At 41.1% G+C, this 26,730-nt stretch overlaps 2 protein-coding genes across 2 annotated transcripts; both read right to left on the bottom strand.

Annotated features, from left to right (window-relative positions):
- Nucleotides 1-14,798: 14,798 nt before the first annotated feature.
- On the bottom strand, nucleotides 14,799-21,398 carry LOC104609011 (protein trichome birefringence-like 41). The gene is made up of 5 exons (XM_010275179.3): nucleotides 20,677-21,398; nucleotides 16,632-16,803; nucleotides 16,310-16,485; nucleotides 16,018-16,176; nucleotides 14,799-15,312 (listed from the first exon to the last, which is right to left on the bottom strand). Exons 1-5 carry the CDS (start codon nucleotides 20,967-20,969, stop codon nucleotides 15,012-15,014), a joined length of 1,101 nt encoding a protein of 366 aa, XP_010273481.1. The 5' UTR covers nucleotides 20,970-21,398; the 3' UTR covers nucleotides 14,799-15,011.
- A 358-nt stretch (nucleotides 21,399-21,756) lies between these two features.
- On the bottom strand, nucleotides 21,757-25,357 carry LOC104609012 (protein trichome birefringence-like 41). The gene is made up of 5 exons (XM_010275180.3): nucleotides 24,994-25,357; nucleotides 23,202-23,373; nucleotides 22,655-22,830; nucleotides 22,402-22,560; nucleotides 21,757-22,262 (listed from the first exon to the last, which is right to left on the bottom strand). Exons 1-5 carry the CDS (start codon nucleotides 25,281-25,283, stop codon nucleotides 21,965-21,967), a joined length of 1,095 nt encoding a protein of 364 aa, XP_010273482.1. The 5' UTR covers nucleotides 25,284-25,357; the 3' UTR covers nucleotides 21,757-21,964.
- Between the last annotated feature and the right edge of the window lie 1,373 nt (nucleotides 25,358-26,730).

The raw sequence follows: 26,730 nt of genomic DNA on the forward strand, positions 1-26,730 counted from the left end.
GATTCTCATTAGTTCTCTACTATGTTTTTAGAAAAAAAAAACATTAGAGGATACTATGTTCACACAACCACATCGATCCAAGCAAGTTGGGAATCAGTTTTGCTAAAACAATGTTGCCGAATTGGCTTTGCACATATAACTGCACCATCTTCAATTGAAGGCCGATTTTGATATTGGGCATAAATTTCTACTTTGAGAGTTGCGCATTATAGTCTCCGTGTCATGTACAATTAGTTTAATTTAGGTTTCAAACCTGGTTTGTTTCAGTGCAAGATCAATTCCAAAATTTGAGATTTCAAGATCACTAAGAAAAGGTTTCGAGTTAGGCTAGAAAAATTTTAAAAACTTGGCCAGCCACTAGATCTAATTCGGCCATGTCTAATCTGATTTCTAACCCTTCTAACAAATAATAATAATAATAAGAAAATGTAGAAACCCCATAACCATTCAATCTAGCCTCTTGGCTATGATTGAACTCTAGACAAAGCTTTAGTGCTTGTTTGAGTGTTTGGGAGGGACTAGTAGGTCATAGCTGAACAACCTATAAGAAATATTTGGTGAAAATGTCAGAAAGAGTAAAAGTCTCTTATCACTAGAAATGTACCAACTGATGGTGGCTTAGTTGGTAGGATCTCTTACTCATCAGAGTAAAGACCTAAGATCAGATCAAGCCACCACCAGGGTTGGGGGTTAAGGGAGATGGACTACCCCCTGTTATGTAGCCCCATGTAGCAAAAAAAAAAAAAGAAGAAGAAAGAAACAAAACCTTATAACCAAAATGTAGCATTTCTCGATGCTTGCTACCCATTTGGGATGCTCAAAAATCAGCTACTCCTAGTAGAGTTGCGGTGGACTAAAATTGTGAATCACAACCCTTGATGTATTGTTGTGGTCCCCCCATGAATTGGATGAAGTGAAGTAAAGCAGGCCACAACAATGCATCGAAGGCCATGTGTAAGACCACCGGTATAAGGATGACCTAAGAGTCTTGAAAGTGGATCAAGTAATGCCTCTTGAACTTTGAGATAGAGTGTAGGTCAGTAAAAGGTTTGGAAAAATGGCTAAGTTCCGGTGAAGGGATTGAAACACTTGGGAGATGTAGGAAGCTTGCTAAGGGATGAATGTGACCGAATGCTCTATTGGTTTGACTATTTATAGAAGTGGGGTAGCAGGCTACATGCATGTAGGCATAAAAGTTGGGATATTCACAGCCTTAACCAATGCATTGGGGGCAAATCCCACTCTCCCAGTGACACATGTCCATGAGGACCACAAGGCCATTAGAGGAATATCTCAAAGCTTTCTTAAGGAGTGACATGTATTGATATGGCCCTTAGGTCAGGTTATTAACCTCGCTTTGGTTCAGCCTCACGAGGACAAATGTAATTGGGTCATAAAAAATATGTCAATGCTTTCGAATCTCACTTAAGTCGCATTCATAAGGTTCCACCCCGTGCTACTTTTCCATGCAACTCAACAAGGTTCTCTTATTGGGTTCTACTTAGCCTCACAAAGTCATGTTACCTTGCTCGACAATTAAGTTTTGTGAGGTAATCTCGCTCTATTGTGAGTGCTTTCTTGAAAGGCTATTATTTTACTCTACTAATATCATTGAGAGATCTCAGTTTCGTTGTTTTGCTGTCAGCCTCACCATACCTTATTGGCTAGGATTTTACCATATCCAATGTATAACACCATGATCTCATGGTTTTAGCCCAATGATACTCCAAGTGGAATACATGTTTTGAGGGGGCCTTTACATAGTGGCTTCTAGCTTTGCAAGTTGGACCCTACACGAAAAACCTAGAAAGATTAAATGTGCTGAAATTCAACTAATAAATCACCTTTGTAGATCACCCACCCACTAATCAGTGTAAAATTATCATAGCATTCACCCATGAACTAATTATATGTATTGGTTGAACTTTGTTCAGTTCTCCTCTGGTAGAAAATCATATTGCTCAAGAAGAAAGGAGACAAATAGGATTGGAGGAGGAAGAAGGCCTCTTATCATCCGCATTAGTTGACCATTCCACATTCGTAGGCTTTGAAGGTCTTACCTAGAAGCTATCCTACCATATGGCAACTTTTCAACCGCCCAATAGGTAAGGCTGCAACTTGGGTCGGGTTGGCCTCAACCCAACCCGAAAAAGTTGGGTTTGGGTTAGGGTTAGGGTTGAAATTCATGAACTCGATTTTACTTCGGGTTGGGTTAGGGTTGACCCCTTAGCCAGCCCGACCCAACCCGAATCGACTCTATAGTACATGTCATATATAAATATATGTTATATGTAATATATAACATACATTGATTTATTTAGATGCATGATATTTGTATAGCCCCCACCACATATATCATGTATTTCTTTTAAGATAATCACTTCACTTAATCTTAATTAAAAAGACTAAAACCTTAATAACATTATTTTATGTTTTTTGAAAATTTTATTCTTCATCTGCTCTATATTGTTTGCTGCCCAAGAAAGATCTATCATAAGCCATAACTCATAATAAACTATAGTCATTTCTAACACTTGTTTTTCTGAATTTTGTACCAAAAGAACAAAAAAAAAAAAAAAAAAACGTCAACAAACAAATACTAATGAAACATAGGATTAATATATGTAGTGAAAGTTGAGTTAAGATCTAAAATCAAGAAGTTTTATGAGGTTTTAAGGGACGGGAAGAAGGTTGGGTTGGGTTGGTCGGGTTGAAGGTCAGGTTGGGTTGGGGTTAAGGTTGGGGTTAGAACTTAGGGTTGTGCTAGGGTTGGCCTCAACTCGGCCTAACCCGGCCTGACTTGCAGCCCTACCAATAGGCTTTCTTTTATTAAAACCAAACAAGAGGAGGCAAAGGATGAAAGAATTTACCTTCTCAACCCTTCAAGAAGAGAAAGGGTGGTTTGACAAAGACATACGCTTCTACCAAGGCTTTTGGTGCAATTCTACAAGTGTACTAGCAGGAGTAGTGGTTGTTCAACAAGACTTCACGGTGAGACCCTTAGACATTCTCTTCATTAGTTGCCCTAAGTTTGGCACAACATGGGTGAGGGCTAGGGGTGATCATTTCAGCCCAGCCCGGCCCAGCTCGGAAATTTCGGGCCTGGGCCTGGGTTTTGTGTTCAGGCCTAGCCTAGGCCCGGGCCCACATCAGGCCCGCAAATTTTAGGGTCAGGCTTGGGCTTAATACTTCAAGCCCGCCCTGGGCCTAGCCCGACCCACATATATTTAAACTTACACATTTTGTGTATAATGTATACATATGTATACATGTTATTTTGTATTATATTATATATTTTATATATAAATATTATAACGTGACATGTATAATTTATATTATATGTAATATATTATATTATATTATATAATATATAAAATAATTTTATATGCATGTTATGTCATTTAATATATAGATACATAATGTTTTATATATGAATGACATTGGCCCAGAATCAGGCCTAGCCCTCGGCCCAAGCTCGCATAGACCTAGGCTAGAACTTATGTTTTAGGCCCGAAACATCAAGCCGGGCCAGGCCCGGGCCTAAGCTATAGCCATTATCATAAGTGCAAAGCCTGGCCCGTTCCAGCCCATGATCACCCCTAATAAGGGCCCTCATCTTCACTATTGTCAACCACTCTCTTAATGATTTTCTTACACACCCTTTACTCACTCATGGTCCTCATGATTGTATTCCCTTCCTAGAGCTAGACCTTTACCTTGCCTCTTTGCCACCTATATTCCTTTCCCTTCATAATAGAATGCACAATAAATTCTAGATGTTAAATTGTCTATGTTGTAGAAACCCCAAAGATGTATTTGATTTCTAATTAACACTTCTTCAAACAAACTTGTAACCCTTTTGTATAGGGACATGCTAGTTGTCACCAGATGAGGAGTATCCTCATTTGGGATCATGTGCTGGGATATTGGAAGGAAAACTTACATTGGCCTGAGAAGATGTAAAGCTACACCCTTCAAGCTAGGGCAAGATTAAGTTCCAGAATACAAATTGTCATTTATACAATTGATGGTACCAAAATTGTTGGTTCTCTTACCAATGAATTCAATGACTTACTTAACCGGTATGTTTTGTCCTTCAAAATAATTTTCTTCTTTAATGAATAATGTAAATATTTTCCAATGGAAAGTTTTAGCTTGACAGGAATTTTTCCTTTATTTTCCTGAACTTTCTTTGGGTTAAATTGGAGGAATGTGACAGCGGTGAAAATCAAATGCATAATTCACCAACCAATATGAAGTGTTACTCTTTTGATTGTTGGGTTTGTTCCAAGATTAACAGTAGTCAATGTCATCCCATCCTTGCAACCAAAGAGGTAAGGATGTTGTCCAAAATTCCCTTTATCTACTTCCTTTGAAATAAATTCTCATTTTGATTCCTTAGCCTCTTTAAGATAAGATCTTTTTTGTGACCTATGAACCTCCTCAAGAGTCCATGACCGAACAAGTTTGTAATGACTGATGAAGACAAGAACTATATAGGTTCATTTTTTGTTTGGCCCCTCCAATGAGGATTTTGATGTTTACAATAAGACTTTTTAATTCATATGACTGGTTAGAGGGTTCTAACTATTCCAAATTTTCCAATGCAACTTTTGGTTTCTTTTGTTTTTAACTCGATATTAAAGTTTGGAGTAACTTGGATATATAAACCTTGTGGATAAATGAAACTAGCATGATTTTGTTGGATGCTTTTCTTGCTTCTGCAACTTCATGTGGTAGTCATTTTTTTTTTTATCTAAGTGTCAGGATTACTAATAATTTAAAGGTTTTAGACTTTGTTCTTTGTCTTCCCATGGTTTGCTTCCTCAATATTAACTTCAATGGATGTTCAATTGAACCTGAATAACTTTTAATTTTCTTAATTATAAGGTTTCTCTTAAATTGCTTAACTTTCTTCACCTTTTAGTTTTAATTGTCTTGGAAAGGGATGCTGCATAATCCAGGCACTCCTAGCTGGCAACTGACTGGCTCCTCGCTGGCGACGGACGGTACTTGAGAAGAGAGCGGTGAAGGATTCCTGAGGGACTTGCCCAGTGGGAATACTCCGATGCTTAAGTTAGAATGCTGGAGAAAGTAGTAAAGAGTGTAAAGAAGGCTAAGAGTGTAGGTCGTGCTAGATCACTGAGTTAGCTCGAGAGAAAGTTCGAGGTATTCAAGATAAGATATCAGATATTCGAGAGAGCCCTTCCCTTCAACTAGGGGGCTCTTATATATGAGCATTCTTGTCAAATCGAGCGTAACCGCCACTGGACCTCTGTCGCAGCTGTTATCTGCCAGGGCTGCGTAGGTAACCATTGCAGTGTACTACCCAATCGGATGAGTGACACGTCCCGGAAGGACAGACACGCCACCACCTGTCAAGAGATGTGGGCACAGACTTGTCGGGCTAGCAGGAACTGCGCCGTCGGTCAGGAAACGTGGCGCAGTCTGACGGGTACGGTCTTGTCAGATAGAAGTTTCCTGAAAACATCGCGTCGCTTAGTAGCAAGCTGCCCTATAGCGAGCTGTCCTGTCGCAAGCTACCTTGTAGCGAGCTCCTCAGGGTATTGCGAGGTGATTCCTCTTGAAGTGGCCCTTGAGGCAGTTTTTCTGCCTAAGTATTGGAGCAAGCTGGTTATCCTAGCTCGCAAGTTGGGGTAGACTTGTCTTGGAGTATTCCCTTTTAGTACATCGGGAGTCCTCGAGCTCATCCTATAGCGAGCTCATCCTATGGCGAGCTGTCCTACGGGATTGTTACTTAGTCGCGATGAGGCTGTTGTGCTGAGTTGTTACTTATGCTGAGTCATGTCCACGTGTCACCATCTTAAGGGGTCGGGTCAAATCATCCTCCATCAATTGCCCCCCACTCCTCGGGCTAAGGGTGCCACCTTAGCGTGAGGAGTTCATGAAGTGTGACGGGTAGATTTGACCCGAAGTTCAAACTTGATTGATTGATTGCATTAAATGCGCGCGCAGAAGTTAGGGGGTCTCTGGACCTTTTGAATGCCAAAAAGAACGTGCAGAAGCGGCTCTCAGTTCCGGAAGGCGTGCAACCGTCATTACCTTAATTATGGGAGATGTGCAGCCAATCACATTTCGGTTTTAGAAGACGTGCGGTTAGCTTGACTTCGAACCGTCAGATCTGTCTCAATCCGAGCCGTCGATTTGTGGGCACAGTGGCTATAAATAGGAGGGTCCCAGGCCTCATTTCTTTTACGCTAACTTGCCTTGCCTTCAGAGTCTGAGGCCACGTCTTCATCTAGCTGCCCGAGCTCTCCTTCTGCTCACACCATCTTTTCGGTTCATTTCTTCCCTGGTGAGTCTCATCATTTTGTCAGTATGTCTGGGTATCAGTACCACATCTTTTCCCGGGGTGATGACCAAGATGACGCTCCCTCGAGCTCAGGGGGAGCTTGGGGGCAGGCTCTGGAAGCTCGGGAGGACTCGGGCAGAACTGCTTCTACCTCTCAGGGTAGGGAGCCAGATAGCTTTGGTCCCTCCTCCATGTCGATGGAGAGACTTAGGACCTTAGTTCTCCAATTTAACCTCCCTAGAGATCTTGTCTATAGCCTCCCTTCTGGTAACTATCCCTGGGAGCACGATCCCGATGAGATAGTGATTTTTCAGGAGCAGCTCATCGCTGGCCTCCGTCTTCCTCTGCACCCTCTGATAGTGGAGGTTTTGAATCACTTCAATGTCACTGTTGACCAGCTTCACCCCAACTCCATTCGCAATGTAGTTGGGACTATTTCTTTATTTTGTGAGTATTGTCTCCCCTTCAACCTTGACATCCTCTCCACCATCCTCTGCATCAAGAATGCTTATCCCGGAGCACCTCCAAAGAGGCGTTCCTACTATTTTTCTCCCCGCCGCGGCTTCAAGCTCTTATACGAGCTGCCGAACAGGATCCCGGCCTGGAAGCGGGACAATTTTGTTGTTCGCAACCCCAAAGGGTGGCCCTTCTCAACTCACTGGAGGGCCGCCATCTAGGATTCAAGGGTTTGGACCCCGAAGTTCAGAAAACGCTGCAGTCCTGGGAAGCAGTTGGCTTCCATTGGTCAGACTACTTGACCGAGGAGAAGCTTGCGCAGGCTAGTCTAAGCCCGGGTTGGTTGCCTTTTAGGTCGCGTGTGCCTTGTAAATTTTTTTTTTACTGGACTGATACCTTGTGATTTTTTGGCAGCCGTCATGCCTGGTGTTGACACCCGCCGCCTTTTGTCCAACAACCAGAAGCACAAGGCCAAGAGGTCGCATCTTGACCAAGCCTCCACTTCTGGGGGTGCTAGTTCGAGTCTGCTGACCCGGTCTTCGCTTCTCCACCACCTGAGGTTCCACCAGTCCCATTCGAATGAGTCGCCACAGAAGGTGGCGCAGAAGGGCCCGAGCTCCTGGCGCAAGGGAAGTTTCCTTCGTCTGGGCCATCCCGCCCCTTCCCCTTCTCGTAGTTCCCTACCGGGAATTGGGAGGGTATTAATGACTATATTGTGGCTGCACGAAAGAGCCGAAGGGCGATCAGCCACGAGGGGGTTGCTAGTTGGGGAGAGATGGACCCCAAGGAGCTCGCCAGGTTTGCCTCCGCCCACTGCATGGTGGTAAGTGTCCTTTCTCTTCCTTCTTTCTTTTTTTCTCCTTTTCTCTTTTCTGACCTTAGTCTCCTATTGGCAGGTGAACTCCACCATCCATGCCATGGTCCTCCAGACCAACATCCACTCCGGTGATGCTCGTGCTCAGAGGTCAACCATGCAGAAGCTCCAAGGCAAGCTCAATCGGGCCCGAGGTGAAGTCCTTCAGGCTCAAAAGGGGAGCGAGGCCCAAGAGCTGCTCGTTCAGGACCAAGAGGCACAGATCTCCCAGCTATCTGAGGAGAGTGCTCGCTACAGGGAGGAGTCGTCGAGGGTGGCGGCGGAGAGGGAGCTTCTTCGCCAGTAGGTTCAAGACTTGGAGTCCATGCTTCAGGACCGAACTCGGGACTTCGACACCATGGTGGAGGCCGAGCGGAATAAGGTGGTGTGGGACTTTAAGGACTCCCAGGAGTATCACGACCTCCAGATGACGTATGGCTCGAGCTCCTACCGCTCTGGATTTAAGCTTTGCCGCTGGTTGGTCCGCAAGAAGTTCTCTGGGCTCAACCTCGATGGCATAACAATGAAGGGTCTAGATCCTGAGACGGCGGACCTGGCAGTGGAGGAGGAGCCTGACTCTCCGGAGGATGAGGATGAGGTGGAGGCGGTGGATCCCTGAGGCCGGTTGCTCTTCTGTTTTTCTTCTCTGATGAATTCTGGTGGTTCCCAGGTGTCAGAACCCGGTTTTTAAATATCTTTCTCTTGGGTGGTTGGGCCCTTATTTTGCTTTTGTAGAACTCTTCCCGGGCTGTTAAGCACGGTTTTTTATTTAAATTAGAAATGGAATTTTTATCCTTTTTCACTAAGTATGGTATGCTCTTTATTTTCTGTTGAAGCAACTTTGTCACTTGAGTTGTTAGAGCTACATACCCGAAGTAGGATTTTTCGGTAGCTGTTACCCCGAGCTGTCCCTTGGTACTTGAGGTATTTTTATAGTATGCCCCGAAGTAATTATCACATATGCCCGAAATGTATGTTCGCAGGTCGTTCCTTGCTGGGTTCAACTAGTGTACCGAGATGAGCTACGCTTCACAGGGCTCACACCCGAGCTGCCTACGCCTCTGGTACTTAATACTTAGCCATTGCTAATGAAGCGGTTGGGTATTTCACAGTGTCGAGGTCTTAGTTAGTTCGGTGTTTTAGCCCTTAGGCTGAGGGAGTGACTTATAGTCCACTCTTGGAGTTCGCCCATGCCACGGAGGCGACTGGATCTTATTGCATCGAGGTCTATGTTAGCTTGGCATTTTGGCCCTTAGGCTTTGAGAGTGACTCATGGTCTACTCAATAGTTCGCCCATGCCATAGAGGCGACTGGGTCTTATCGCGCTGAGGTCAATGTTAGCTCGGCATTTTGACCCTTAGGCTTTGAGAGTGACTCGTGGTCTACTCAGTAGTTCGCCCATGCCATAGAGGCGATTGGGTCTTACCGCACTGAGGTCAATGTTAGCTCGACATTTTGGCCCTTAGGCTCTAAGAGTGACTCGTGGTCTACTCAGTTGTTCGCCCATGCCATAGAGGTAACTGGGTCTTATCGCGCCGGGGTCAATGTTAGCTCGGCATTTTGGCCCTTAGGCTTTAAGAGTGACTCGTGGTCTACTCAGTAGTTACATGTAATACTGCCTTAAGTTGACAATATGGACTTGTTTCCCTTCTAGGGTTTTGAGCTCGTATGTTCCTTCCCCGAGCAGTCGTTTCACTCGATAGGGTCCTTCCCAATTCAGTCCGAGCTTGCCAACACCGGGCTTAGATACCATAACTTTACGAAGGACCAGGTCGCCAACGGGGAGGTTCCGCTTCTTGACCCTGGCGTTATAGTACCGAGCTACTCTTTGCTGGTAGGCTGCGGTCCTGATATATGCAAGGTCCCTTACTTCGTCGAGTAGGTCGAGGTTGGTACGTAGCTCATCATTGTTTGCCTTGTCGTCATACGCTTCTAGTCGTAGCGAGGGAACCTCGATCTCGGCGGGGATGACTGCTTCTGTGTCGTAGGTGAGGTTGAAGGGGGTTTCTCCTGTGGCAGTCTTCACTATAGTTCGGTAAGCCCATAGATCGCTAGGCAGCTCATCTGCCCATAGTCCTTTAGCTCTGTCTAGCTGTGCCTTCAGTCCATGGAGGATGGCTCTGTTCGTGACTTCTGCTTCACCGTTTGCTTGAGGGTGTACGACTGAAGTGAAGTTCTGTCGGATCCTCATGTCTTGGCACCAGTTCTGGAATTTAATGTTCTCGAACTGCTTACCATTATCAGAAATCAGTACCCGAGGTAACCCGAAGCGGCACACTATATTTTTCCAAAAAAAGTTTTGTACGTTTCGAGCTGTGATTGTCACGAGAGGTTCAGCTTCTACCCACTTGGTGAAATAATCCACTGCTACCACTAAGAATTTCCTCTGGCCTGTCGTTGGTGGAAACGGTCTGAGTATATGGATGCCCCATTGTACGAAAGGCCACGGACTAGTGAGATACTTGAGGTCGGCAGCAGGCTGATGGTGGATATTGGCATGCTTCTGGCACTTATCACACTTTCTGACGAGCTCAATAGCATCTGCTTTCATTGTTGGCCAGTAGTACCCCTGTCGTAGCGCTTTTTGGGCGAGGGCCCTGCCCCCAAGTGTCCACCGCACAGGCCCTCATGAGTGTCACGGAGCACGAGCTCGGCTTCGGAATGTCGCAAGCAGCGCAGGTAGGGGAGCGTGTAGGATCTTCGGTATAGCCATTCGTCTATCATGACGTATTTGGCCGCTTGACGCTCTACCCATCTGACGGCATTGCGGTCTGCAAGGAGGGTTCTGTGTAGCAGGAAGCTCGCAAGCGGATCGATCCAACTTAGTTCTGCTTGAACGACAGGAGCGACCTCCTCTGCCCCCCCCCCCCCCCCCCCCCGAGAATGCTAGGCTGAGGCAGGTTCTCCTCGGGGGGCTGGTTCTGCGGTTGTTATGCTGCCTGCTGGACTCGGGAGCGTCTCTACTCTGCTCCCCCTACCGACCTACTTTATTATTACTATTATTATTTTGTACAAAATTTCACAGATACCCACGACGAATGAGCTCCTCTATCTCGTCATGGAGGGTTTTACAATTCTCGGTATTGTGATTGTGGTCTTTATGAAACCTACAATACAAATTTTTATTTCTAACATTAGGGTCCGCCTTCAGCCGAGGTGGCCACTTCACATATGGGGCATCCTTGATCGCCATGAGGATCTCGGCCCGCTTCGCATTGAGGGGCGTGTAGTCCCTTTCTGCTACTGGAGCTCGGAAAGGCTGATTTGGCTTTGCCCCCCGAGCTTGGTCCTTCTTCTTCTTGCTGTCGCCCTGAGTTGAGGGCTTTGGTTCCCTTTTACTTTTCTCGAGGGTCTGCTTGCCCTTCTGTTTGATCTCTTCCTCCATCCTGATAAACTAACCTGCGAGCTTGAGGAACTTGGTCACGGTCTTGGGCTGATTGACAACTACGTGCCACTTGAACTCTTTGTAGGTAATACCTCGCTTGGCTGCGGTGAGGCGAACTGCGGGGTCAAGATCGGGTAAAGAGTGTAAAGAAGGCTAAGAGTGTAGGTCGCGCTAGATCACTGAGAGCCCTTCCCTTGGGTATACCTCGCTTAGTTCGAGAGAAAGTTCGAGGTATTCCAGATAAGATATCAGATATTCGAGAGAGCCCTTCCCTTCAACTAGGGGGCTCTTATACATGAGCGTTCTTGTCAAATCGGGTGTAACCGCCACTGGACCTCTGTCGTAGCCGTTATCTTCCAAGACTGCAGTGTACTACCCATTCGGATGAGTGACACGTCCTGGAAGGACAGACACGCCACCACCTGTCAAGAGACGTGGGCGCAGACTTGTCAGGCTGGCAGGGTCTGCGCCGTCGATCAGGAGATGTGGCACAGTCTGACGGGTACGGTCTTGTCAGATAGAATCTTCCTGAAAATATCGCGTTGCTTAGTAGCGAGCTGCCCTGTAGCGAGCTATCCTATCGCAAGCTACCTTGTAGCGAGCTCCTGAGGGTATTGTGAGGTGATTCCTCTTGAAGTGGCCCTTGAGGCAGTTTTTTTGCCTAAGTATTGGAGCGAGCTGGTTATCCTAGCTCGCGAGTTAGACTTGTCTTGGAGTATTCCCTTTTAGTACATCGGGGGTCCTCGAGCTCATCCTATAGCGAGCTCATCCTATGGCGAGCTGTCCTGTAGGCTCGTTACTTAGTCGCGGTGAGACTGTTGTGCTGAGCTGTTACTTATGCTGAGTCATATCTACGTATCACCGTCTCAAGGGGTCGGGTCAAATCATCCTCCATCAGAAAGAAAATCATCTAGGAGGTGGGGGTTTTTCGGTTTCAAGAAGTTACTTTTAGTTGGTAATGCCTAAAACTTTGGTTTTGTTTCCTGCTTTCTCAATTTTAGGTTTTTAAGATGAACATGTAAGTTGTTCGTGAAGAGGGTGAACATACAAATTCATTAAAAATCAAATTGAAATCCCCAACTCCAAAATCTTACATATTTCAACCTAGATATGTTAATACATAGATTAATTGAAGAATATAATCCAATCAATTTCTTGACTACTTGGCTATTGCTAACCTTCAGCACATGGTAGGAACTTAATGCATTGTTCTGTTTTGTACAGTTTGCATATAAATGTTTCTCTCTTAATGTAGTTTCTGTTGGTATCAACTCTTACACAATGTTTCATGTATTTTTCAGGTCTAGCATACATGATTCATGTATGATTGTACATTGTCAGTTTGTATTTGGGGCTTATTGGCTTGCTCACGAAACAGTTCAAAACATTTCTTGGTTATATCTTATAATTGTTAGTGCTCTTTACCTTGACTTTATTGTGCAATTTAAGTTATTTGGAGATCGGGCAAACGCAAACCTAGATAATGAGTCCTTTTAATTGAAGCTGCATTTGAGCACAATGCCATATATTGTGCTCCTAGGATGTATACCCATGCATTTGTCTAAATTTATTTGGTTGAATCTTATAATCATATAAACGAATAAAATTAAATCTCCCTATCTTTTAAATTCAAGACATTAAATGTATGGAAATTCTAGGTTGACTTCCTCAGCAAGTCCCCGAACATGATTCATTTAAAACTTGAGGGATTCCTACTCCTACCACTCCAAGTTAAGTCCAATTCCAACATGGATTCTTCGCATTGTGATCCACCTACTTTCATGTTTAAATGTCGTTTTCCCCCGCTTCATTTGCATCAAATTCCTAATTTATGAATGGTTATGAATGCTTCCTAGCTGCATAAGGCTTAGCCATAGTCAAAATTAGTCACAAATGATATGATTATTATTCCATTTTCTTCGAAAAAGTAATGCATCTCATTAACTATCATTTTTTTTCTCTCTTTCCGTGCATCACACGGGTTTTTTCACTAGTACAAATATATATAGAGTGTAAAACCTTTTATTTTGTATTATTTTATATGTATTTATACATATTTATATTTGTATTCTTTCCAATTAAGCTGAGCTTAAAAAAAACTAAGCAAATGAGCTAAATTAAACATGGGACAAGATGGGTACCAACGATGTCAAGCTGTCTGCTGATAGTAGGGATGGCAATTTCTACCCTACCCAGTGGGTACCCGCCCCTACCCTCCCGATGGGTCGGGGTTTTTTGCTTAAATGATGGGTTTTGGGGCGGGTACGGGTTTCAGAATTCTACAACCTGTATAGGTACGGGTAGGGTACGGTATTAGGCTAAACCCAACCCTTTTCAACCCACATATTGTTGGAAAGCATATAAATTTTATGTAATAGGTGTTGGATTTAATGATATTTTGAATTTTATGTGAAGGACAATTGATTTTATGTGTTTTTTACATTTCTTAATCAAATAATTAGAAGTCTTGATGTTTATTTGTGTTATTTTATTTATTTATTGCTTATATATGACAAGAAGTAATAGGAAATTGGATGCAGGTTTTCAACCCAACCCGGTCCTACCTTTAAATACGAGGAGGGTAGGGTTTTGCACTTTCATGTGCGGAGAGGGTTAATTTGGATTCTCAAAATCCAACCCGCTATAGATTTTGGGGTGGGTACGGGTTGAGAGGTTTCAAGAGGTGGGTAGGGTCTATAATTTACAAAATCCTCCCCGAACCCACCCCATTGCCATCCCTAGCTGGTAGGGGTGCAAATCAAGTATTTGACCGTAAGAGTTTACATTGCATGGAACTTGGGTTTTTGGATCAAGCCCATTCAAATTTTGACAAAACCCTAATTTGAGCCCGCCTAAGTTGCACCCCTATCCACTGGAAGTTAGAAAGCAGTTTGGTCAACTTTCTAGTTTTAAAATAAATGCATTAATCAATTGAGGCCCTGTTTGATTCGTAGGAATAGGGATATGGAATCAGAATCAGAATGGGCTGTTCTGATTCCAACTGTTTGGTTGGGCGCAATCAAAATCTCATTCCCGTTTGGTTGCAGTGCAATTTTATTTCATTAGGTTGTGTTTGGTTGGGGTGCAATTTTATTTGCACTAGTACAAATACATGAGAGTGCAAATAAATAAAATGCAAATTCTTGTTTAATTTGTTTTAGGTTTTACTTTATTTGACTTCATGTCTTAATTTAATTCATTTATATTGCAATCAAACAAAATAAGCTAAAATTTGAAACAAAAATAAATTAAAATTTACACTCAAATCATTTGCACTGACATAGTTTTGCATCAATGCAATTTTATTTGCATTGCAACCAAATACAGCCTTACTGTTTATAAATGCCTCAATTTTCTAAATAAACACAACTTTCATTGGCACTATAGATACGGATATCATGTAGGAGAATGAGCAAGCATCCATCCTCTAATTTGATCTAGAAAACAAAATCCAATAACTTCTTGTTGCACCACAAATTGACACAAAGAAACCAAAGTTTCCTAATTGCTTTCCATGGAGGTCAGCCCATTGAGCTCTTAATTTATACATTAGAGCACATTTATAGATCCCCAAAATATCCTTTGAGTCCATGGTTCAAGCAAAGTATTTTTACAGTGCATTTTCACTTGAATTGGTGCAAATATATAAGAGTGCAAATGAGTTGAGTACAAATTCTATTTTTTAATCTCTTTTGGTCTTCTGTTTGGAGTTTTACCTTTGAAGTCAGAAAAGTAAAAGTACATAACTCTTATGAATTTGCACTAAATTGTACTGGAAACAAATAAATATATATGGAGGTAGAAATTTAGTGTTTATTTTTTTTTTTCTTTTGCTACATAAATATGTTACATCTGCAATCAAGCACATAAATCATCTGAAAATATAATTAAACCTCCCCTTTATTTAAAGTTGTATTATATATTTGAAATTTCCAATGGGATAAATATAAAAATGAATAATTTTTGTTTTCAAATGAAGGTTGCTCTTTTCATAAAACAGAGCATCACTTCTGAATGAGATCAGCATAGAAGAGCAGGTTCCAAGTATCAGGAACACCAGGCAGACACCAATGGCTGCAATCCATGTCCCGGTGGCCACCATGACCATAAACTGACGGGTGCCCATCCTTCCTCAGCTGCGAAAGTGTGGTCACATTTAGCAAATAGACTGGTTTTGACATCTTACTCAACACCCTCTCCACCACAATTGCTGCCGGATGCCGACCTCCTGGATAATTTGATCCTAAAACTGGTTGCGTTTGTCCATTGCAATTGGTTGTCTCTGGTTCATTCCAACCGCGCCCACTGATTTAATAAGAAGAGGGGAAACAATGGGTTGGTTAGGGCCATGAGCTTGTTAGAGAGAGAGAGAGAGAGAACCCAGGCCCAACCCTGAGCTCAGGCCGGGCCTGAGTTCAAGCCTGATACGCTGATCTCTCCATCCTAGGTCCAACCTTGAGTTCAAACTGAGCCCGAGGTCAAGCCCTATTTTTTCAGCACAGATCCACCCTAAAACTGAAATTGACATACTTGGGTTGGGCTCAGGCCTATGCCAGGTTCAAGTTGGCCGAGGGAGCTAAATCTATTAAGCCCAATGTACTATTTAGTATCACTAATTTAAACCTTTAAATAGGACTTTCGTATATTTTACATGTAAATATATATGTATGGATGTGTATATGTAATATCTATGTATATACTTGGTAAAAAAACCATATGTATGTGTATAGTTGTCTGGAATCAGGTGGGGCTAAGTTTAACCAATTTGGGCTACTTAAGGAGTAGATCTGGGCCCAGTGCAAAACAAAAAAAAGTCCTGGATTTAGGGACCAGGATCAGCCCAAGGACCAAAAATTCAAGCCCAGTCCATGAAACAATATTTATTGGGTCGGTCAGATCTCAGGTTGGGCCTGCCCAAATTGCACTCCTAGAGAGAGAGAGAGAAAGAGAGATTGAATCATTTGAATGCAAGGTCTGGTTCATTGTATAATGTTAGAACTTAGAACTTACTCCATATGATCTGGAGATATCCCCTGGAAAAAGACATCAGTCTTTGTTGGATCAACTTCGGAGTCTACCCATTCAGCCCATGTTGTGAGTGCTTTCTCGAAGGCAACCAAGCGATCCATGTCTTTGTACATTACACCTCCATCTTGAATCAAGTCCCATCTGCACCACAACAAGTAGATCATATCGTCGTGTCAATTAGTTGACAAAGGTTTATCCAATTAAGCATCGAACGTAGAATTTTGAGCTAAGCCCTTAATATATATGATGGTGTAACGTAATGAGCTGAGCTCACGGTTGTTTTCTTCCAGTGTGAAGCCACCAGTGCCATGTGTTGAAGATCAATGTATCAATTCCTTCCCAGGATTTGCTGCTCTCGATGGAGTCGAGTTTCAGAACTCTCCCAATCTTTTCTCCCACAATGTCCACCAGAAATGCATTCCGAAACAGCATCACCTTCACATTGTACTCCTGTAAATTTTGCTTGAGTTTTCAGAGTTCGAAGTAACAATCTCATATAACAGTTGGGGTGGATGATGCTTTGTTAAGTTGAACTTATCTCAAGACTCTATCCAGAAGAAGAAAAAAAAAGTGGAAGTGTGGAGAGAGAAACTAACCAGGAAAGTGAATGTGGAGAGGCCCTCTGTTCTTACTAGAGTATAGTTGGACTTGGGTACTGATTTGTGTAGCATGCATGTGAGTGACTGCCACTGATTCAGACTGAGGGAGTCCCCAACAAACATGATGCTTTTCCCTTGATATCTCCTTAGGAAATCCTGGCCATCAAACCTGGATAATTGTGTTATTGTTATTGCATTACTTGAAATAAATAAAAGGCTAAATGACGAATTACTACTCACAACACAAATACAAGAGAGAGAGAGAAAGAGGCAATTATGTGTTAGGCCCAACAAATCCTAGATATTTTAGTCTGGTTTGAAATTTAAATTGATTTAGACCTAACATGCACAAAGGAAAGAATTGGGCTATCCTTGGTCTAGCTAGTCTGGACTCTGGATGAAGTCTTGCTTCAAATATCAGAAAGGGGGTGAGAGTCAACTCGTCATCATTAAAAAAAAAATCAACACCGAAAAAGGGTTGGTGGGTCAACCCTGACTCACTCAAATGCCACGTTATATAGACACAGGATAAAACGTACTACTATTATTAGGTTTTAACCCATCGTGCCTTTGATGTTTGGAGACAAATGATAATACCAAAGGTCTAAAAGAAGAAATGTGCCTTTTCTTTATGCATAGTGAGAGAGAGAGAGGACACACAAGGGAAGTAAAGAACATTTTTATCATAAGCCATTAGTCAGTCCAAACTCATCTTTACTTTTTTTGGTAACATAAAATTTTATAAAAGAGGAGAAGAAAGGAAAAAAAAAAAAAAAAAAAAAGACAGAGATGGGCCCAAGCTATCAAACCACATACCACACTGAGCCAAAAAAAATCAGCCCATACTATTAATCCCTCTTTTTCTTTTCCTCAAACTTCCTTCATCTGGATGCCACTAAACTAATGAATTGGGATTTGTTGCTCACATAGCGCTCAGTACACCGAACTCACAGCAACATCTCACGTTGATATGGGAGATGCTCCCGATGTGTGGCTGGGACATGCTGTGGGGTCTTTATGAGGAGAGCTCTGTGAAGAGCAGATCCAGACTCCTAAATTGATAGGTATCATCTGCTGAATTCGCATTGGCTCCCCATAGAGAGCACTTCACACATGCCCCACAGTACATCCCAGTCTTGCATTGGAAATAGAGGTGTCAATTGGACGGATTTGGTCCAATCCGATCCAATCCAATGTGAGTCCACTTATAAATGGAATGAACCCAATCCAGTCCAAATCTAATACAAACCAAATCGAATCCAATTCATTAAAATGTAAATGGATTGGATTGGATCCAATCCAAACCGAATGAAATATCATAAAATTACTTTTATAAAATTATTTTTTATAAAAATATTTTCATAAAAATACTTTCATAAAAGTGATTTTATACTGTTTTCAGTTTTGATTGATTTCAAATTGGACAATGATTTCGCATCATGATCGGATTATTGGAAATTTGGTTTAGGTCTAATTCAAACCAATAAGAATATGAACCAATTTATTTTGGATTGGCCCAATCCAATAATTACAATAGACTGTCTAAATCCGATTTGATAAGGTTTGGATTGGATTGAATCCAAACCAAAACCGATCGATTGACACTCCTAATCGGAAATATATTCCCATGATAGGAATGGGAGATGTTCCAAATTTAATTGATTTTTAGTGATTAATGGTAGAAAAGGGCGAATTATTCAACAATATTCCAGGGCAACCCTTAACATCCTCTAAAATTTTTATCTTCGTATTGGTCTGGTCCGGACCACCCCCAGCCGGTCCACCCTAACCAAGAAAAAGTAACCCGAAGTAATGGAAGTGGAAGTGCTTTTTATTAGCAAAATTTGATCAGTTGTCCATTTGGTAAAAGCCTAAACAACAAAACTTCGGTTGTTTTTCTTACTCACTTCTTAGGGAACGAAAAGCAACCACAAGCAATGCATCTTCTACTAATTACTGAGAGGGGTATCTTCTTTTTATGTACGGGTGTGTGCCTAGAGAAATACTAGCTAGGGCGACCATGCATAAAATTGCTTAAAATTAGGTTTGATCCAGTCAGTTTTGTATCAATATTCATTTTTTTTTTCTGATTGGATCTTTGATCGGATTGGTTTGGACTGAAAAGTTTTAACGTGATTAACTTAGGTTGGGTTAGGGTTTGAGACCTTGGACTAGGGGTTAAAATTTTGCAATATATCAGCCCATAACCAATATGTTTCCTATCAATAGGAAATTGATATATGAAATATAACTTTTGGGGTTTTGACCCATTTCAGTGGATTGGCAGGCCTAAGACCTACCCCTTTGACCTATTTATAATATACTTTGAACCTTGCCTTGGCCAACTTGGCCCAATCCAAATTCAATTTAGTTTGATATTTGTATAAATATTATATGAGCAAAGAATTATATATATGATTAATACTTATATATCTATATATATCAATCATTCCAAGATCAAAGTCAAAATTTTTCAAAAGCATGATAAATATATCAATTTACATATAATTCTAAAACTGAAATAATCTCTTGAACTTGAAAAATAAGAACCTTTAGAAAAAGTAGAATAGTTGGACCAACCCAATAACTTTAGCTTTGGGTCAAGGTTTTTAAAATCAACCCGAACAATGAACCGATCAGGGCTCCAATTTCCGAGTCAAATGATCTGACCGTTCAAATTGAATGGTTAGTCCATTTTGACAAAAAATAAAAAAATGTAAATAAATAAAAAAATAGTCAAAACCATTGAACAGTTCGAATGATTCAACCACCCAGGTCAGCGGTTTACTGACCAAATCAATATTTTTTTGGCAAAAATTCGGTTTTGAAGAAAAACAGAACCGATCACCTGATCGATTCCCAATTTTTCTGGTCTAACTATCTGGCGTGATCCAATTTTGAAAACCATGGTTTGGAGTTCCACACCGAAGCTCAACCTAACCCGACTCATCTTGCACCCTAATCACAATGTCATTTATAAGGGTGGGAGGTCTGTAGGAAATAAAAGCTCTATGAATCCAAACATATAAAAACCTAGACAAAAAAAAGACAAATATCCACCTTATTATTTTAGTATAGATGCAGGTATGGAATGGTAAGGGGTCTGAGATGTGACATTTTACCCGTTCCATTCACATCATCACAATTTACATTCTCTAAACTCTAGAGCCCCAATAAGATCAATCAACTGACCCCACCTTGGTATATATTCCTCCCAGTTGCCCTAAATATCACTGTTCACTACACACTGTACCAGCCCAAAGCAAACTTTCTTCTGTTGAAAAGAGTACCTTTACAGCTTCCAGCTCCCACCATTTCTGGGGGAATGTGCCGCTTGGCGTGCCAAAGCAACCACCCAGAAGGAAAAGCATACAAACAAAAAGAAAAACAAGAGCAATTCCTGTGGTCTGTTGGGTCCATTCCATCACGGGAGGACTCAGCTCAATCATTCTGATGCCAGCTGAAAGAAGAAAGCAACCCCATTGTCCATATCCCCAGTTCCCCACATGTATGGCCATGCGCCGTTGATGGATTTGAGAGGTAATCGACATGGCCGGCTCCTGGCTCACACAAAACAATGCACATCTGCATTCCTCGTGGGCCATGTCTCCACCTCTTGCATGGGCATGGCGACGTTTCTCTTTCTCTGTTTTCCTTCTGTGACCATGTGAAGCCTAGCTCACCCCACCAAAACAATATCACCACCCGGCCGACTAGTGATTGAGATTTGAGAATTGAGATGAGACCCAGAAGACAACCATCCGGTTGGTTTCATTCTTTTAAGAGAATCCCAGAGAAATAAAATAAGAAATGGGGAATGACTAATGAGATGCAGTCATACTGTCACAGACAGAAATGGGTGGACCTAGTAGCTAGACCCACAAAGGATCTTGAGAAGAAGAGATTCATGATTCCTAGGCCAGTTTCTCGTTCAAGTACTGGACGGAACAGCTGCAACTTGTTCCGTAAGTGTTTGACTCAAATCCAATAAGTAAATTCAGAAACAAGCAATGCAGAGAGAGAGAAAGAGAAAGAATGGTACCTGGGCACGTCGCACGTAGTGGGCTTCCATCTGTATTTGAGGTAGAGTTTGTCCGGCCGGCCGTTACCTTGGCAGTCGAATTCTTTCTCGATGAAAGGACAGCCCGAGGAATTGTAGAGCGGATATGAATCATCATAAACCCAACTCCCCTGGAACAAATCACATCCAACCTTTTGTAATCTGTTCGTGTTATTGATATTCTCTCCATTCACTTGGTGGAGAAGAGAAACCAACACCAAGAGAAGAAGACTCAACCCAGTCAGAAGAGATGAGCTACCAGACCAAAGACCCATGTCGAAGAATGTCTGAGAAGGAGAAGAGCAAGCGGAGAAGCGAAGGAAACAAAGTTTGGAATTTTAAAAGCAAGGATGGAGTAGGGTTAGGGGAACGTAAATTTGGTTGGATTTGAAGTTTCTGTTTAAAGCAGCAGTAATGGTTAATGAAAATAGAACTTTTATAAAAAAAGGTAGTAAAATATATGGTGGGATTCTTGATTTTCTCCTCATTTACGTTTGAGTGTCGAATTGGTTCGTTTATGGAAAGGATGATTTGGAGCATTAATTGTATGAATATCACTATAGTTGGCATCTAACTTGAGCCAGAGAGAGAGAGAGAGAGAGAGAGAGAAGAAAAATGGAATCTTTCAAGTTCCTACTTCCTACAAGTTGAACCTTTTCTGGTCCCCTTCAGTTTTCAATTCTTACTCTGAATTTTTGTAATGCGAGAGGTATGACTGTTGGCTCACGGTAAGATATAACAGAAAAATTTTGTGTCAAGTGGCCCTCGGTGGGTTGGCCTTTGAACGGTCCGTTTTTTGTTAAACCGCTCACCATGGCGGGTTAATAAACCAAGTGTCGGCAGAAATATTATCTAATAAATCCGGTTGAACTGGTTGGTTAAACTAGAAAACCCAAAACCCTCTAAAAACCTCTGGCTGTTCAACAAATGAGGACAGTGAAAAACTGAAAATACATAATACCCACTTAGAAAAAGTCTCAATTCAATCAATCAGATGAGTTAAAAAAGAAAATTACCCAAAATTAATTAATTTATCAACTATGAAGACAATCTTGCGGTAGATTAATTAAACCCATCTGTAATGTATAGTTTTATTTCTGAATGAAAAGAACACATAGGAGCTGGTTACACCAGAAAGAGATCACTAATGGCTGCAGTCCATTCCACTGTAAATACATCTCAATTCTTACCCAAAATTAATTAATCAACTATGAAGACAATCTTGTGGTAGATTAACTGATTAATTAAATTAAACCCAGTAATTTATGTTTTATTTCTGAATGAGAAGAGCATATAGGAGCTGGTTCCAAGTATCAGGAACACCAGCAAGACACCAATGGCTGCAGTCCATTCCAGTGTGGCTATAGCTTGTGTAGATCGATGGGTGGCCATCTTTTCTCAACCTTGAGAGCATTGTCACATCAAGCAAAGAGACGGGCTTCGACATGCTACCCAACTTGTTCTTCACCACAGATTCTACCTTAGAAGAACCTTGTAGCTGATCTGATCCTTCCAGTGGTTGAATTTGCCTGTAACAATTTGTCCTTGCTGCATTCCATTCGCTCCCACTGAATAAAGGCAACCAGATAAAGGAACACGTAAGGAGATAGACTCACCAATTTTGTCTAAGTATGGTTGTCAAACCTTCTTTTTAATTTCTTTTTGCTTAATTTGACTGATTGATACATGTCGGCTTCAAGGTCTTACTTGTAATGAGCTGGAGAGACTCCTTGATAGAAGACTCTTGTCTTCAAAGGGTCGACATTGGCCTCCACCCATTTGGCCCAAGTCGCCAACGCTAGCTTGAAAGCAACCAAACGATCCATATCTCTTAACAACCTGTTCCCTACTTGAAAATAGTCCCATCTACACATTTCAACCACCATTTGTTAACCCTAATTAATTACCACGGCTGAGGTTAATCAAAATCTGCTAGCTAGATGAAGAAGAAGCCCCTCACTCTCGTGTGGGTCCCTTGTGGGTCCACCAATGCCACGTGTTAAAGATCAGCACATCAACTCCTTTCCATGCCTCCCCACCATTGATGGAATCGAGCTTAACAACTCTTCCAATTCTTTCGCTTACTAGATCCACCAAGAATGCATTACGAGAGAACATAATTGAAACCCTATAATCCTGCAGGATGAATGAAAAACAAAAGATAAGACAACTAGATATACGTTTCTATCACTTACTTCTTACGTAATGTGGCAGTCTCCATCAACCAAACCCACCACGTTTATCCCTTATCTGTGAGAGGGCTTCCTCCCTTTCTATCACTTACTTCTGTCATTTGTCACCATCCAAAATGCCCAATTGAATGGTGCAATGGTTGAAAACTTAGAACCAGACAAGTTCTACTGTGGGTCCAAAAGAGTCCCAAAAGAAATGTACTCTTTTTATGATCAGGACAATGAACATTATGAGTATAGTTGATTCGTGCCACATGTTTGTAAAGAGCTGACATCAAATGGGGAATTGGAGAAGTAGGGAGAGCTTGGACCCACCAGGAATTTGAAGGTTGAAAGCCCCCCATTTCTCACCAAGCTGTACTTAGAGTTTGGCAGTGCAGTGTGAAGCATACATGTCAGTGATTGCCATTGGTTGAGGCTTAGTGAGTCTCCAACGAACATGATGCTTTTACCCCTTAATCTCCACAAGAAGTCATGACCATTGAAACTGCATCACCATTTAGTGTGAACAAAAATAAAAGGTAAAGCAAAAGATGTGATTAGTTGAAGGTGATGGTAATAATTAAGGCTTGGATCGGAAACGATGCAAATGGAGTGTAAATCTCAGTTCGGGGTAAATTTTCACTCTAGTTCATTTTTATCTGTATTTGATAATATTATATTTATGCATTGACAAATGACAGATCAATGTATATTTACATTGATAATAAAATGTAAAAGTACATCAATAAAAAAAAGGTAAATTTGTATTCAAGTGAGCTTTTGATAATAAAAAAATATATGCTTTATTGAAATTTATTTTTACATCCATTACATCTTAAAGTCTGTTTTGTAAGAGGGTAAATTTGTCAGTGCAAAACTAACCTAATTTTGTAATTTATATGAACCGTTTTACACTCTATATGCATATTTGCGTTTACACTTATTTGCATTGCTTCTAAACGTAGCTTAAGTACGTCTTGTTTTTGTGAAATGTGAATGATTGAAAAGTAAATAAACTTTTACGTGATTGGTTGGAATTTGGATTTAACATGCAGCCAATATTAATAAATGCACCATAATTGAACTCTAAATAAAATAGTCAACAGTATGTATCTATTGATAGGAGGTGGGGGCCTGGGGCCGGGAGTATTGATGGATGTATAATGCATTACTAGCTGTCAGTTTAATTATTTTAATCCCATTTGAATTCACATATACAATATTCATTCATTATTGCTAGATTTAGAATTTAAATGCTAAAAAAATGATGACGACTCACTGATAGGAATTTAAATGCTAAAAAAAATGAAATGGAGATCACCTTGGCTTCCTCATGCATTTGAGGCAAGAGATCCATGCAAGAAGTTCTTCAGAAACACTAAACTATTAAGACTGAGAACAACAAAGTAATTAAAAGAAATAGTTTATTTGACAATGATTCGGTTCTAGGTAATACATTGATTCAACAAGCTAGAGGTTGGAACGCCAGCATCAAAATTTAGGATTTTAGGTATATCATGAAGCACTAGTACTCATTCAATCAAGGATCTTTTCACATGATCCAGGTGGAGGGGTTTATAATTGAATTGGTGAAAGATAAGATTCAAACAAAACTAATGAATTGGGACGTGGGCGTTTATTTATGCCAATCCCATGAGAGAACCAAACGCCCCTACCCCATTTGAGTATTCCCTCAATATGAATCAAATTTTCTCTTAAAAAATTTGTTCCAACATTGATGCGGAATCAAATCCCACAACTAGCATTTTGAGGAAAAAAGGGGTCAAGGGAAAATTATTAATGGTGCATGAAAACCGAATACCAAAAAAAATCTCTTAAGATATGGATTTTTCTAAGATTATGAATTTAATTTGGAAATTTATTTTCAGTTCTCACAATTTTGTTAAATATAAATCTCTCCCCTATTTGAGGGATTTATATTGTCAAATTTTCCCTAAATACAGTATATATGACCATTGCTTTATTGTTATTTGTTCTAAGTTTTTATACATATATATTTTGATGGTATCACATGGGATGCTATAATTTACATTAGACCATAGAGTAAGGCTTTTTCTGCTCTTTTCTTTTCTCTTTTTGGGTAAAGAAAAGGTGTAGGGCATACCTTGGCAAGTCACAACCATTGGGCTTCCATCTATATTTGAGGTATAATTTATCAGGCCTACCATTCCTTTGGCAGTCGAACAGCTGTTCGATGAAAGGGCAGACTGAAGGATCGTAGAGAGGATAGACTTCATCATAAACCCATTTCCCTTGGAAAAGATCACAGCCCTGTGATTGCTTTCTCTGTCCCCACCAGCTTACATTATTGAAATGCTCCCCACGCACTTGCTGGAGGGAAGAAATGATTAGTGGTGCAAAAAAGCACCAATAGGCATCAACCCCAGAGCCCATTTGTCTCCAAAACAAGACTGCAGAGCAGAGACAAAGAAAAAAGTGAAAAAGGGTGTGTGTATGAGAGAGAGAGATAGAGAAAGAGATCTTTATATAGAAGAATTGAAGAAGTTGGTTGGCTTAGTTTCTTGTGGATTGAATTCTATGGTTCACAACTCTTGTGAGTTACGTCAAGGGGTTACAAAAATTGCTTTAATTGCTTCTTTAAATGGATTCATAAGGGGCGTTTAAATATTATAATTCAGCCATGGATGCACCGTTTTCTTTCTTGCTATCAAGAGAGAGATAAATAGATACGTGTATTTAGTGTTTGATAGGGATGTGGATTGATTGGACTTTGAGATATATCGCCAATTAATCATTAACACTGAAATGATTTTCGTGGTAGGCCGACTAATCAATCAGTTGAATAAGATTGGTGGGTGGCATCTTTGGTAGAAATTGTAAGGGAAAGGGGATCATATTTCCAGTTATCGACCTGATCCCCTTGTAATAAAATTTGTCCTCTATTACCAATCTCTGAAGAAGACAGGTTTCTTGTCCCGAACCCAGGTTAAGATCCCTACTTATCTCCATCTCTGTCCCTGCTCCGTCAAAAAAATCTCCATCCCTAATCCTATGATTGGATATCTGATCGGGATGAGAAAAATTGTCATCCCCTTTTTTAAGCCATTTTTATAAGCAAAAATGGTTTTTATACATAATCTCTCTTCTTCAAGACAAAGCTGTCTTAGACAAACTGTTTCGGTGCATTTTGCTTTTTAATGGCTGCCCTGGGAAGAAGCAAAGGGAGGAATTTAGAAAACCACTATTTTTCACAAGTGGTCCAGTGATAAATTAACTAGAACATGGGTGGATCCCACCTAATTAATTGATAATGAAAACTTGACGGTCAGATGATGATAAAACACAGCCTAACCTAATTAATAAGACTTGGATCCAGAATTCGACGTTCAGTTGTTCAAAAGGATCAAGACCTACTCTCCAATCAATTCCTTTATTAATCATTATTCTTAAAATTTCCACGTGCAAATAGACTGTAAATTCTCTGGTTTATTTTTGCTTTTGATTTGACGGTATAAATTCTTGTTTACTTTTGATTTTGATTTGGCCATGTAAATTCTGGTTCACTTTTGAGCTTACCGATTAGATGTCCGATTAGGTGTTAAAAATTTTGGAGAAGTACAGATACACAAGATGCAGAATTCTGAATTCCAGCCCCTCTACTACTAGCCCTCTCCCCCCTATAAACCACATCCTGCCCGTGAATTTGGCATCAATTCACGATCAGGATGCATTCCCCATGTACTGGGGCTATAAAATTCTGATCTGGGCTGATTGATCATTCTCCCTAAAAATTTTGTAATTCATTGGCATTTAGGAGGGAGGTAGGAAGCAAGAGGATGTGATTTCCACTTTATATGAGTGAGAATTGAGGTATAAAGCA

The sequence above is a fragment of the Nelumbo nucifera genome, chromosome 3 (assembly GCF_055504915.1).
Source record: "Nelumbo nucifera cultivar China Antique chromosome 3, China Antique-T2T, whole genome shotgun sequence".
NCBI lineage: Eukaryota > Viridiplantae > Streptophyta > Magnoliopsida > Proteales > Nelumbonaceae > Nelumbo > Nelumbo nucifera.